Below are 12,004 nucleotides of genomic sequence, written 5' to 3'. Positions count from 1 at the left end.
GTCTCAGTAGCTTCTTCTTTCCTGTAATGAGGGAATGGATTACCTCTGCAGTCCCTACACAGAGCCTCAGTGGTCGGCCTGTCTGTGTGGTGTGATTGGTGACAGCCACTGTCTGTAGAAAATACACACCCAGAGCAGCAGGCCATAATATGGTCATATAACAGACGCCTTTATCCAGAGTGTTGAGAGAGAGGGAGAGAGAGGGAGAGAGAGGGAGAGAGAGAGAATGTTGAGAGGGAGAGAGAGAGAGTGTTGAGAGGGAGAGAGAGAGTGTTGAGAGAGAGACAGAGAAAGAGAGAGAGAGAGAGAGTGTGTTGAGAGGGAGAGAGAGAGTGTTGAGAGAGAGACAGAGAGAGAGAGAGAGAGAGAGAGAGAGAGAGAGAGAGAGAGAGAGAGAGAGAGAGAGAGAGAGAGAGAGTTGAGAGAGAGAGAGAGAGAGAGAGAGAGAGAGAGAGAGAGTGTGTTGAGAGGGAGAGAGAGAGTGTTGAGAGAGAGACAGAGAGAGAGAGAGAGAGAGAGTGTTGAGAGAGAGAGAGAGAGAGAGAGAGAGAGAGTGTGTTGAGAGGGAGAGAGAGAGGGAGAGAGAGAGAGAGAGAGAGAGAGAGAGAGAGAGTGTGTTGAGAGGGAGAGAGAGAGTGTTGAGAGAGAGGAGAGAGAGAGAGAGAGAGAGAGAGAGAGAGAGAGAGAGAGAGTGTGTTGAGAGGGAGAGAGAGAGTGTTGAGAGAGAGACAGAGAGAGAGAGAGAGAGAGAGAGAGAGAGAGAGTGAGAGTGAGATGTGAGGGAGACTGTTGCGTCCCCTTGGTGACATGCTCACTGACAATGTTCATTACTAAAATCAATCAGCTGATTCCTAATGATATGTTTTCTTTATGATTGAGTGTTTCATAACCCTATGTAGGCGTACTACAATTTCTACTAGGAGTACACTGTGTTCCCTCTGTAAATATCCTACTGTCTGATATGGGTACACTGTGTTCACTACCAGTGGGATAAGATGGTCTTGAGTCACAACGATCACATGATGTTAAAGGTGCTACACATAACATTGTTTTATTGTATTCTACACTGTTTCTCAATTTCGGTTTATGTGAGAAAACAACTTTAGATTTGGTCCACCAGCTTCAAAGCTGTAAAAAAAACAATATTTGTTGTTATTGAAAAAGATGTTTCACAGCAATTTAGATGATACAATGATTTCCTACACTATTCGATGATTGTTTTGTCAGAAAAGCTGAAATTTAACACGCCCGCAAAGTCAGAACAGTTTGACAACAGACGTCGCTCCGGCAGGAAAAAAATCAATAGGCGAGTATCACAGCCAATCACAACACTGTGAGTGAAACACTATCATTCCACTATTAGAGACAGATATATTAGCGGCATTTTCTGAAATTACAACACAAAAAAATATAATAAATAATCCTATGTGTTGCATCTTTAAAACACAGTATTACAGTTGTGATCAAGACCAATAATTAACTGAATAAACAGTTAGATTAAAAAAAAATAAACAATAAAAAGTGTTTGGCTTGGCATGACAATGAAGAGTTGAATTTGTTGAATGCAGAAACAATCTGGTTACCAAGCTTCCCTTATTCTCCTTTTATTTTGTTTCCCTAAACGAGGGTTTATATCCCAAATGGCACCCTATTCCGTAGTGCACTATGTAGGGAATATGGTGTCATTTGGGAAGCATCAGAGATGTTTTGGTGTTGTTTTGCTGTGGGATGTGTTGTGTCACTGGTTTAGGATATTACATACTGTATGAATTATGCATGGCCAGAACCAAATTAATTATTTACATAACCCACATAATCAGGATGTGACTCAGTGTGTGTGTGTGTGTGTGTGTGTGTGTGTCGTGTGTGAATTCATGTTCGACTTCACTCGCATCGCATCTTACCATTGTATAGGATGTGTTGAATTACAGAACTGAATAGCCTACAGAAGCGAATGTGTAGAAATCTGCCCGTCCAAAATAGTACGTTGTATTGGCACTCTGTGGTCAGTAGACTTGTCTCGACACTTGAAGGTTTGGAGTTCGATATTCGATACAGCCTGTGGAGCTCAACTCCCCTTTGCAATTTGATTTCCACTAACCATCACTGCCCGACTCAATGTGCTGCAGGCACGGTCACTGACAGGTACTGCCGGAGTGTTGAGGTAAGTTTTAGGAGGAAATCTCTTTATTGAAAATCTAGGCTATTTAAGGAAACAGATAAATTGAAGAAATAGGCAGGGTGTAGCCATGGCAGTGGTAACTAGTGACAACCGGATTCTTCTGATAACAAATGGGTTGGAGCTGTGCACCTGCGCACAGGCTCTTTATTGCAAATTGAGTGTTGTTGTCAAGTCAAGTGTGGATTCACTGGTTCTGAGAGCTCGTTCGGCAATGGGACTGGAGTAAGACCGTGGCGGGGAAGCGAGCACTCCAGACCAGGTAAGATTACAAAAATGATGTCAGCATTTGAGCCCTAAATAGACTCTCGTGAACTTGTCGTTCATGTTATTAAAATACATGTTTTGCAAAGAGTTTCTCTAGAGTTGTGAAAACTGCATTATATAGCACGTAATTGGACAATGAGGATTAGGGGAATGAGTTGAGACACTACGTTATCTTCTGTCTACCGCTGTATTTGTGGGGAGAGAACGGTCCGTTCTCAGCACCGCAATTGAAAATTAACTAACTAAATCGATCAATTTATCGACATTTTGTCTTGCCTTCTTTAATCTGAACAAACAATGTGGAAAAAAAGGAAGCTGAGGAATTGGCTGACGAGAACCAGTCGGGTATCTAAATGTGATACATTTAATAGGTTGTGTCGCACGTCTCTCCATCCATGACACATCACGCACCTCAGTTCAGTGATAATAATAGATTAGCTAGTTGTCTTGACAGTGTTGCGCACAACGCATCTTCTCAAGTGTTATGAGTAAGTCTTTAGTGTACCCATTTCTGTTCTCAATCAAGCTATTCAAGTAAGAAGAGAATAGCTCCTTATAGACTCAGTGTGTGTGTGTGTGTGTGTGTGTGTGCGTGTGACTCATCCGTGGGTAGCTATCAACCCTTGGGCCTTGGCGTCATGGCATCATCCTACACAGACAGAGCGCAATCCTTCTAACGTTGCTTGACGACACTGAGGCGAAGGAGACACCCTGGAAACACTGAAGCAAGAGAGCCCCCGTTTCACAAAACACTTCTTATGCAAAAACTTAGGAAGCTTCTTAAGAAAAACAATAAGAAGTTCATAAGATAATTAGTAGGTACAATTCCTCAACAATATATTAAGATTTCATGTTTTTCTTATGAACTTTTGAAATATCGTTCCTGCAGTAAAATGACCAAATGGCACTCTAGTGGCCTCATGGGTGGAATGTTTTTAATATTTTTAATACTTTTATAATGAATACTTATTACTAAAATAAAACTGTCAACAATCTGGTGTTCTATGTCAAACGGTTTTATTATAAACTCAGCAAAAAAAGAAACGTCCTCTCACTGTCAACTGCGTTTTATTTTCAGCAATCTTAACATGTGTAAATATTTGTATGAACATAACAAGATCCAACAACTGAGACATAAACTGAACAAGTTCCACAGACATGTGACTAACAGAAATTGAATAATGTGTCCCTGAATGGCCCTAGCCCTCACCCTCCGATCCAACAGGTCCCAGACGTGCTCATTGGGATTGAGATCCGGGCTCTTCACTGGCCATGGCAGAACACTGACATTCCTGTATTGCAGGAAATCATGCACAGAACGAGCAGTATGGCTGGTGGCATTGTCATGCTGGAGGATCATGTCAGGATGAGCCTGCAGGATGTGTACTACATGAGGGAGGAGGATGTCTTCCCTGTAACGCACAGCGTTGAGATTGCCTGCAATGACAACAAGCTCAGTCCGATGATGCTGTGACACACCGCCCCAGACCATGACGGACCCTCCACCTCCAAATCAATCCCGCTCCAGAGTACAGGCCTCGGTGTAACGCTCATTCCTTCGACGATAAACACAAATCCGACCATCACCCCTGGTGAGACAAAACCGCGACTCGTCAGTGAAGAGCACTTTTTGCCAGTCCTGTCTGGTCCAGCGATGGTGGGTTTGTGTCCATAGGCAACGGTGTTGCCGGTGATGTCTGGTGAGGACCTGCCTTACAACAGGCCTACAAGCCGTCAGTCCAGCCTCTCTCAGCCTATTGCGGACAGTCTGAGCACTGATGGAGGGATTGTGCGTTCCTGCTGTAACTCGGGCAGTTGTTGTTGCCATCCTGTACCTGTCCCGCAGGTGTGATTTTCGGATGTACCGATCCTGTGCAGGTGTTATTACACGTGGTCTGCCACTGCGAGGACGATCAGCTGTCCGTCCTGTCTCCCTGTAGCGCTGTCTTAGGCGTCTCACAGTACGGACATTGCAATTTATTGCCCTGGCCACATCTGCAGTCCTCATGCCTCCTTGCAGCATGCCTAAGGCACGTTCACGCAGATGAGCAGGGATCCTGGGCTACTCATCTGGTGCGGCAGCGTAGCCTAGTGGTTAGAGCGTTGGACTAATAACCAAAACGTTGCAAGTTCAAATCCCCGAGCTGACAAAGTACAAATCTGTTGTTCTGCCCCTGAACAAGGCAGTTAACCCACTGTTCCTAGGCTGTCATTGAAAATAAGAATTTGTTCTTAACTGACTTGCCTAGTTAAATAAATAAAAATCCTTCTTTTGGTGTTTTTCAGAGACAGTAGAAAGGCCTCTTTAGTGTCCTACGTTTTCATAACTGTGACCTTAATTGCCTACCGTCTGTAAGCTGTTAGTGTCTTAACAACCAATCCACAGGTGCATGTTCATTAATTGTTTATGGTTCATTGAACAAGCATGGGAAACAGTGTTTAAACCCTTTACAACGAAGATCTGTGAAGTTATTTGGATTTTGACGAATTATGTTTGAAAGACAGGGTCCTGAAAAAGGGACGTTTCTTTTTTTGCTGAGTTTATATACAGTCTCCTTTGATGTACAGTACCAGTCAAAAGTTTGGACACTCCTACTCATTCCGGGGTTTTTCTTTATTTTTACTATTTTCTACATTGTAGAATAATAGTGAAGACATCAAAACTATGAAATAACACATTTTAAACAAATCAAAATATATTTGAGATTCTTCAAAGTAGCCACCCTTTGCCTTGATGATTGCCAAGTGTTTGCAAAGCTTTCTCTCAACCAGCTTCACGAGGTAGTCACCTGGAATGCTTTTCCAACAGTCTTGAAGGAGTTCCCACATATGCTGAGCACTTGTTGGCTGCTTTTCCTTCACTCTGCGGTCAAACCCATCCCAGACCATCTCAATTGGGTTGACATTTTCTTCCGTTTCCGTAACAGACATTTGCTTCCGTTTCCGTAACAGACATTTGCTTCCGTTTCCGTAACAGACATTTGCTTCCGTTTCTACACCCCTGATCACAAGCAAACACAGTTAACTTTCATAGCAGCCGCATACAAACAGCATGATCACTTTGATCATTAATTTCTTCTCGTATCTACGCGCTCTCCTACTCTCACCTTTTCCCTTCACTTGTACAACACATCTAGGGTTTATATATTATTGTATTCTACAGTCTAAAGCAGGAGACGAGACAGTTTGATGTAGGTCTGTAGGCCTTGGAAACAGTTAGGGAAAGATAACCACAATTGAGTGTGTGTGTGTGTGTGTGTGTGTCTCCAGGTGTGTGAGGTGTGATGGCGTCCTGCTCTGAGGCCTGTAACACAGGGTCTGGATGTGGGGCAGGGTCCTCAGGCTGTGAGGTGAGATCTTACTAATCTGCTTTCAGTAGAATCTTAGTTTGAATTACACATTTATACACTGGTATTTATTATTTGGTTCAGGATGCCAAGATTACTCACCATGGAATGATGTTTGAATGGGAATATCCATTCTACGTCTTCTATTTCTATGGTTCCCTCCCACAGGTAGGTTCTAGCTGTGCCTGTCTGCAGTTTGGGGTGCGTTCGTACCTGCACCATTTCTATGAGGGGTTTAGCACTGCATCAGGGTGGGAGAGAGACCCTGAGGGAGTGGGAGACGTCCAGACCTTGAGATCGCCCCTGAGGTGGAGCTCAGCACTCTGGAAGGTAATAACTAATGTACTATCAATGACTGTTTGACCTCCTCTCTGTCTCTGTCTCTGTCTCTGTCTCTGTCTCTGTCTCTGTCTCTCTCTCTCTCTCTCTCTCTCTCTCTCCATGTCTCTCTATATATCTCTCTCGCTCTCCCTGTCTGTCTCTTGCTCTCCCTGTCTCCCTGTCTCCCTGTCTGTCTCTTGCTCTCCCTGTCTCCCTGTCTGTCTGTCTCCCTGTCTGTCTGTCTCCCTGTCTGTCTGTCTGTCTGTCTGTCTGTCTGTCTGTCTGTCTGTCTGTCTGTCTGTCTGTCTGTCTGTCTGTCTGTCTGTCTGTCTGTCTGTCTGTATCTCTCTCTCTCTCATATATTTCTGAACTCCCCTCCTCCCTCTGTCTGGCTCTACCCTCTTTCTCTACCTCATCTGGTCACTCTCTGTCTCCCTATCTTCCTTTCCGGTCCCTTCGTAACTCTCTCTCTCTCTCTCTCTCTCTCTCTCTCTCTCTCTTTCCCCCCTCACCCCACTCTCTCTCTCAGGTCTCTCTGGCCCTTGGTCTCCTGATGGTGACCTCTGGTCTGGTCAGTCTGTCTGTGGGTTACTCCGGCCCCACCAGGATCGAGTCCTTCGGGGAGGGGGACCTCCTCTTCATAGACACCCAGGCTGTCAGCTTTAACAGGGGTCTGCGTCACTGCGTGGCGGCCGGGATCGGTCTCACCTGCCTGGGAACGGGTCTGACCGTGGCGGGCATCCTTTCCTGGTCCTTCTCTAAGAGCCGATTGAAAGAGGTGCTATATCGGAGAGAGAGAGATAAGGGAGGGGTGGAGTGTGGAAGGAAGGGAGGGACAGAGGGGGGGGCACAGGGAGGAGGACAGGGGGAGATGGGGACGGCTGTTATGAAGGCCCCTGGAGCAGGGGAGGGGAAGGTGCCTGCCACCCTATCCAAAGTGGAAACGGTACAGCCATCAGGAAGGGAATCCCCATAGGGTGACCACTGGTTTTAAAAGGTCTTTATGTGGTGTACAAGTGTCCTCTTTTAAAATGAGCTGAATTTTGTCAAATCACATATGTTGAAAAGTCTATAAGCTATTTGAATGGTGGTCACATATGTTGAAAAGTCTATAAGCTATTTGAATGGTGGTCACATATGTTGAAAAGTCTATAAGCTATTTGAAAGGTGGTCACATATGTTGAAAAGTCTATAAGCTATTTGAATGGTGGTCTTGATATGGAGTGATTTGGTACAACTCTCATACGTTTGTTCTTTGAATTTACCCGTCAATTATTTTTGCATCGTATTCCACCTCACTGTTATAAAATATAAGAAATTGACTTTTCTCATGTCATTTTAGAACAAATAGGAAGACCGATTTTACTCAATTCAATAACTCTTTTTCTCCTAAAATGAATTTTGTGTTGGGGTAAAGCAATCCGCGTGGAATTGAATACATACAATGCATACATGAATATACTGCATTATCACATGATTTATAGCGGGTGTGTTTACTCACATGCATGAACACACCCGCCCCATTGAGCATCACACCCATTTCCTGTACTCTTGGTCTCCAGGCAACCTGTATGTGTTCTATTTTCACACACCGAACCGACAACCTTCTCTCTAATTGGTCTATTTATTCCAAGCTCTTATTGGCCATCAATGCATGTCCCTGTTCTTCAGCTGCACTGATGTGAACACATGGACAGGTAGAAGCAATGTAGGGGAAAGCGTACTGGGAACTTGCTTACACTTGTCCAATTCTTTATCAATGTAGTGTAGATGAAGGGAAGGAGAGGAGGAAAGGAAACAGCTGAAGACCATTGAGATACAGCCTGTGTGAAGTGTCCTAAGTTCAACTGTCATGAGGAACCTTGTTAACATTTCAAATGATCATGATGTTGAGTGAAGTGAATAGGTGTTGTATAGTATACCTGTATAGTATATACCTGTATAGTATATACCTGCATGGTGTATACCTGTATAGTATACCTGCATAGTATATACCTGTATAGTATACCTGCATTGTGTATACCTGCATAGTATACCTGTATGGTATATACCTGCATAGTGTACATGTATGGTATATCCCTGCAAGTATACCTGTATGGTATATACCTGTATAGTATACCTGTAAGGAATATACCTGTATGGTGTATACCTGTATAGTATATACCTGCATGGTATATACCTGTATAGTATACCTGCATAGTGCATACCTGTATAGTATATACCTGTATAGTATATACCTGTATAGTATATCCCTGAATGGTGTATACCTGTATAGTATATACCTGTTTAGTATACCTGTGTGGTATTTACCTGTATGGTATACCTGTGTGGTATATACCTGTATGGTATACCTGTATAGTATATACCTGTATGGTATACCTGTGTGGTATATACCTGTATGGTATACCTGTGTGGTGTATACCTGTATAGTATACCTGTGTGGTATATACCTGTATGGTGTATACCTGTGTGGTATATACCTGTATGGTATACCTGTATGGTATAAATGTATAGTATTTACCTGTATAGTATATACCTGCATAGTGTATACCTGTATAGTGTATACCTGTATAGTATATACCTGTATAGTATACCTGTGTGGTATATACCTACATAGTGTATACCTGTATAGTGTATACCTGTATAGTATACCTGTATAGTGTATACCTGTATAGTATATACCTGTATAGTGTACCTGTATAGTATACCTGTATAGTATACCTGTATAATGTATACCTGTATAGTGTATACCTGTATAGTATATACCTGTATAGTGTACCTGTGTAGTATATACCTGTATAGTATACCTGTGTGGTATATACCTGTATAGTATACCTGTATCGTATATACCTGTGTGGAATATACCTGTATAGTATACCTGTATGGTGTATACCTGTATAGCATATACCTGTGTGGTATACCTGTGTAGTATACCTGTGTGGTATATACCTGTATGGTATTTACCTGTATAGTATATACCTGTATGGTATTTACCTGTATAGTATATACCTGTATGGTGTATACCTGTATAGTATATACCTGTGTGGTATACCTGTATGGTATACCTGTGTTGTATATACCTGTATGGTATACCTGTGCTGTATATACCTGTATGTATACCTGTGCTGTATATACCTGCATGGTATTTACCTGTATGTGAGAATTGGAGTGGAGCAAACGGTTGTCTGCTGAATAAACCCCTGATCTGCAAACTCTACCTGGAGTTGAATTACTGATGTTCTACTGACTACTGACTCAGGTCTCGACATTAACACTTGTCCTCTTGTCCAGGACAAGTAAAAAAAAACATTTAGGATAAGACTGTATATCGCAATATCAAACAATTTCTCAGATCAGAATTGGATCAGAGATGCCAACATTGGAATAATACATAAATAACAAAGCCTACAGGTCAAAGTGTAGAATATATGCATATTGGCTACAGCCTTGTGTCCAAACCAATGCTGACATGAAGGAGGCGCCAGGAAATGTAGCATAACTTAAATGAAACTTTGAATTACATGAAGTACCAGTCAAAAGTTTGGACATGCTTATTCATTCCATGTTTTATTTTTCCTATAATAGTGGAGACATCAGAACAATGAAATAACACATATGGAATCATGTAGCAACCAAAAAAGTGTTGAACAAATCAAAATATATTTGAGATTCTTGAAAAGGTAAATTCCACAAATGAAAAGTTAATTTGTGGAATTTCTTTCCTTCTTAATGCGTTTGAGCCAATCAGTTGTGTTGTGACATGGTAGGGTTGGTATACAGAAGATAGCCCTGTTTGGTAAAAGACCAAGTCCATATTATGGCATGAACAGCTCAAATAAGCAAAGAGAAACGACAGTCCATCATTACTTTAAGTCATGGTCAGTCAATCTGGAAAATGTCCTTGTTTCACATGGCACAAACTATCAAGGCACAAGGTGAGACCTAGATGCAGACACAGGAGGCAGATGGTTGGAGTCTTACAATGTTTATTAATCCAAAAAGGGCTAGGCAAGAGAATGGTCACGTACAGGTAAAAGGTCAAAACCAGTTCAGAGTACAATAGGTACCGAAGGGCAGGCAGATTCAAGGTCAGAGCAGGCAGGATGATCAGGCAGGTGGGAAAGTAGTCCAGAGTCAGGCTGAGGTCAGAACCGGGAGGAGTAGCAAAGGAGTATGGGGGGGAAAAACACACTGGTTGACTTGACTAAACATACAAGATAAACTGGCACAGAGAGACAGGAAACACCGGGATAAATACACTGGGGAAAATAAGTGACACCTGGAGGGGGTGGAGACAATCACAGGAACAGGTGAAACAGATCAGGGTGTTTCACACACAGCATATTGAACCCTGTTTCACACAGCATATTGAACCCCTGTTTCACACACAGCATATTGAACCCCTGTTTCACACACAGCATATTGAACCCCTGTTTCACACACAGCATATTGAACCCCGTTTCACACACAGCATATTGAACCCCTGTTTCACACACAGCATATTGAACCCCTGTTTCACACACAGCATATTGAACCCCGTTTCACACACAGCATATTGAACCCTGTTTCACACAGCATATTGAAACCTGTTTCTCACACAGCATATGGAACCCTGTTTCACACACAGCATATTGAACCCTGTTTCACACACAGCATACTGAACCCTGTTTCAAACACAGCATATTGAACCCTGTTTCACACACAGCATAATGAACCCTGTTTCACACACAGCATAATGAACCCTGTTTCACACACAGCATATTGAACCCTGTTTCACACACAGCATAATGAACCCTGTTTCACACACAGCATATTGAACCCTGTTTCACACAGCATATTGAACCCTGTTTCTCACACAGCATATGGAACCCTGTTTCACACACAGCATATTGAACCCTGTTTCACACACAGCATATTGAACCCTGTTTCACACACAGCATACTGAACCCTGTTTCAAACACAGCATAATGAACCCGGTTTCACACACAGCATATTGGACCCTGTTTCACACACAGCATATTGAACCCTGTTTCAGACAGCATATTGAACCCTGTTTCACACAGCATATGGAACCCTGTTATTTTCTTTAATCATTGTCAATTCTCTCTCAATGTTCATTCCTCTTTGTGCTATATTTGTGTGAAAGTGGAAATTCTTCATGAGTGTGGGTGTTTGAAAATGTGTCTAAAATGTCACATAGAACTGGGCCTTAGCCTACTACTCTTGACAACAGTATATTGAACCCTGTTCCACAAACAGCTTATTGAACCCTGTTCCACACAGCATATTGAACCCTGTTCCACACAGCATATTGAACCCTGTTCCACACAGCATATTGAACCCTGTTCCACACAGCATATTGAACCCTATTTAACACAGCATATTGAACTCTGTTTCACACGGCATATTGAACCCTGTTCCACACAGCATATTGAACCCTGTTCCACACAGCATATTGAACCCTGTTCCACACAGCATATTGAACCCTGTTTCACACAGCATATTGAACCCTATTTAACACGGCACACACAGCATATTGGTAAATACCTATTTTCTGAACCCTGTCATTTCTAAGGTATGAACTGTACATTCCAAACATCATTGTTAATGATCATTCTCAATGTACTATTGATTATGAACAGCATATTATTATCTGATATTACCAGACCTGTCAGCCGGGTGCAAGACTGGAGCAGTTGCTCAGAAACAATACAGATGTGATTATATTTCAGTTGAAGCGTGGTCCATGCAGATCTGTGGCAGGCTCTACTGCAGTTGAAGCGTGGTCCATGTAGATCTGTGGCAGGCTCTACTGCAGATGAAGCGTGGTCCATGTAGATCTGTGGCTCTACTGCAGATGAAGCGTGGTCCATGTAGATCTGTGGCTCTA

The 12,004-nt window shown here is 42.6% G+C and overlaps 1 protein-coding gene across 2 annotated transcripts; it reads left to right on the top strand.

Annotated features, from left to right (window-relative positions):
• The first annotated feature begins 1,868 nt into the window (after nucleotides 1–1,868).
• Nucleotides 1,869–9,331, top strand: LOC106589055 (neurensin-1). Of its 2 annotated transcripts, none has more exons than XM_014178727.2 (4): nucleotides 1,869–2,164; nucleotides 5,717–5,796; nucleotides 5,962–6,123; nucleotides 6,644–9,331. In XM_014178727.2, exons 2-4 carry the CDS (start codon nucleotides 5,731–5,733, stop codon nucleotides 7,088–7,090), a joined length of 675 nt encoding a protein of 224 aa, XP_014034202.1. In that variant the 5' UTR covers nucleotides 1,869–2,164; nucleotides 5,717–5,730; the 3' UTR covers nucleotides 7,091–9,331. The 2 variants fall into 2 exon arrangements, with proteins under 2 accessions (XP_014034202.1, XP_014034201.1); XM_014178726.2 differs by lacking the exon at nucleotides 1,869–2,164 and adding an exon at nucleotides 2,262–2,441.
• Nucleotides 9,332–12,004: the final 2,673 nt, after the last annotated feature.

The sequence above is a fragment of the Salmo salar genome, chromosome ssa27 (genome assembly GCF_905237065.1).
Source record: "Salmo salar chromosome ssa27, Ssal_v3.1, whole genome shotgun sequence".
Taxonomy (NCBI): Eukaryota; Metazoa; Chordata; class Actinopteri; order Salmoniformes; family Salmonidae; genus Salmo; species Salmo salar.
The sequence above is the reverse complement of the archived record's forward strand: the minus strand, read 5'-3'. Positions and strand labels throughout refer to the sequence as shown.

What these genes read in the sequence shown, in the direction of transcription:
- LOC106589055 (XM_014178727.2), top strand. Translation starts at nt 5,731, where the DNA reads ATGGCGTCCTGCTCTGAGGCCTGTAACACAGGGTCTGGATGTGGGGCA. An exon ending in CAGGGTCCTCAGGCTGTGAG is followed by an intron (nt 5,797 to 5,961) that starts GTGAGATCTTAC and finishes TCCCTCCCACAG; the next exon opens with GTAGGTTCTAGCTGTGCCTG. An exon ending in GGAGCTCAGCACTCTGGAAG is followed by an intron (nt 6,124 to 6,643) that starts GTAATAACTAAT and finishes TCTCTCTCTCAG; the next exon opens with GTCTCTCTGGCCCTTGGTCT.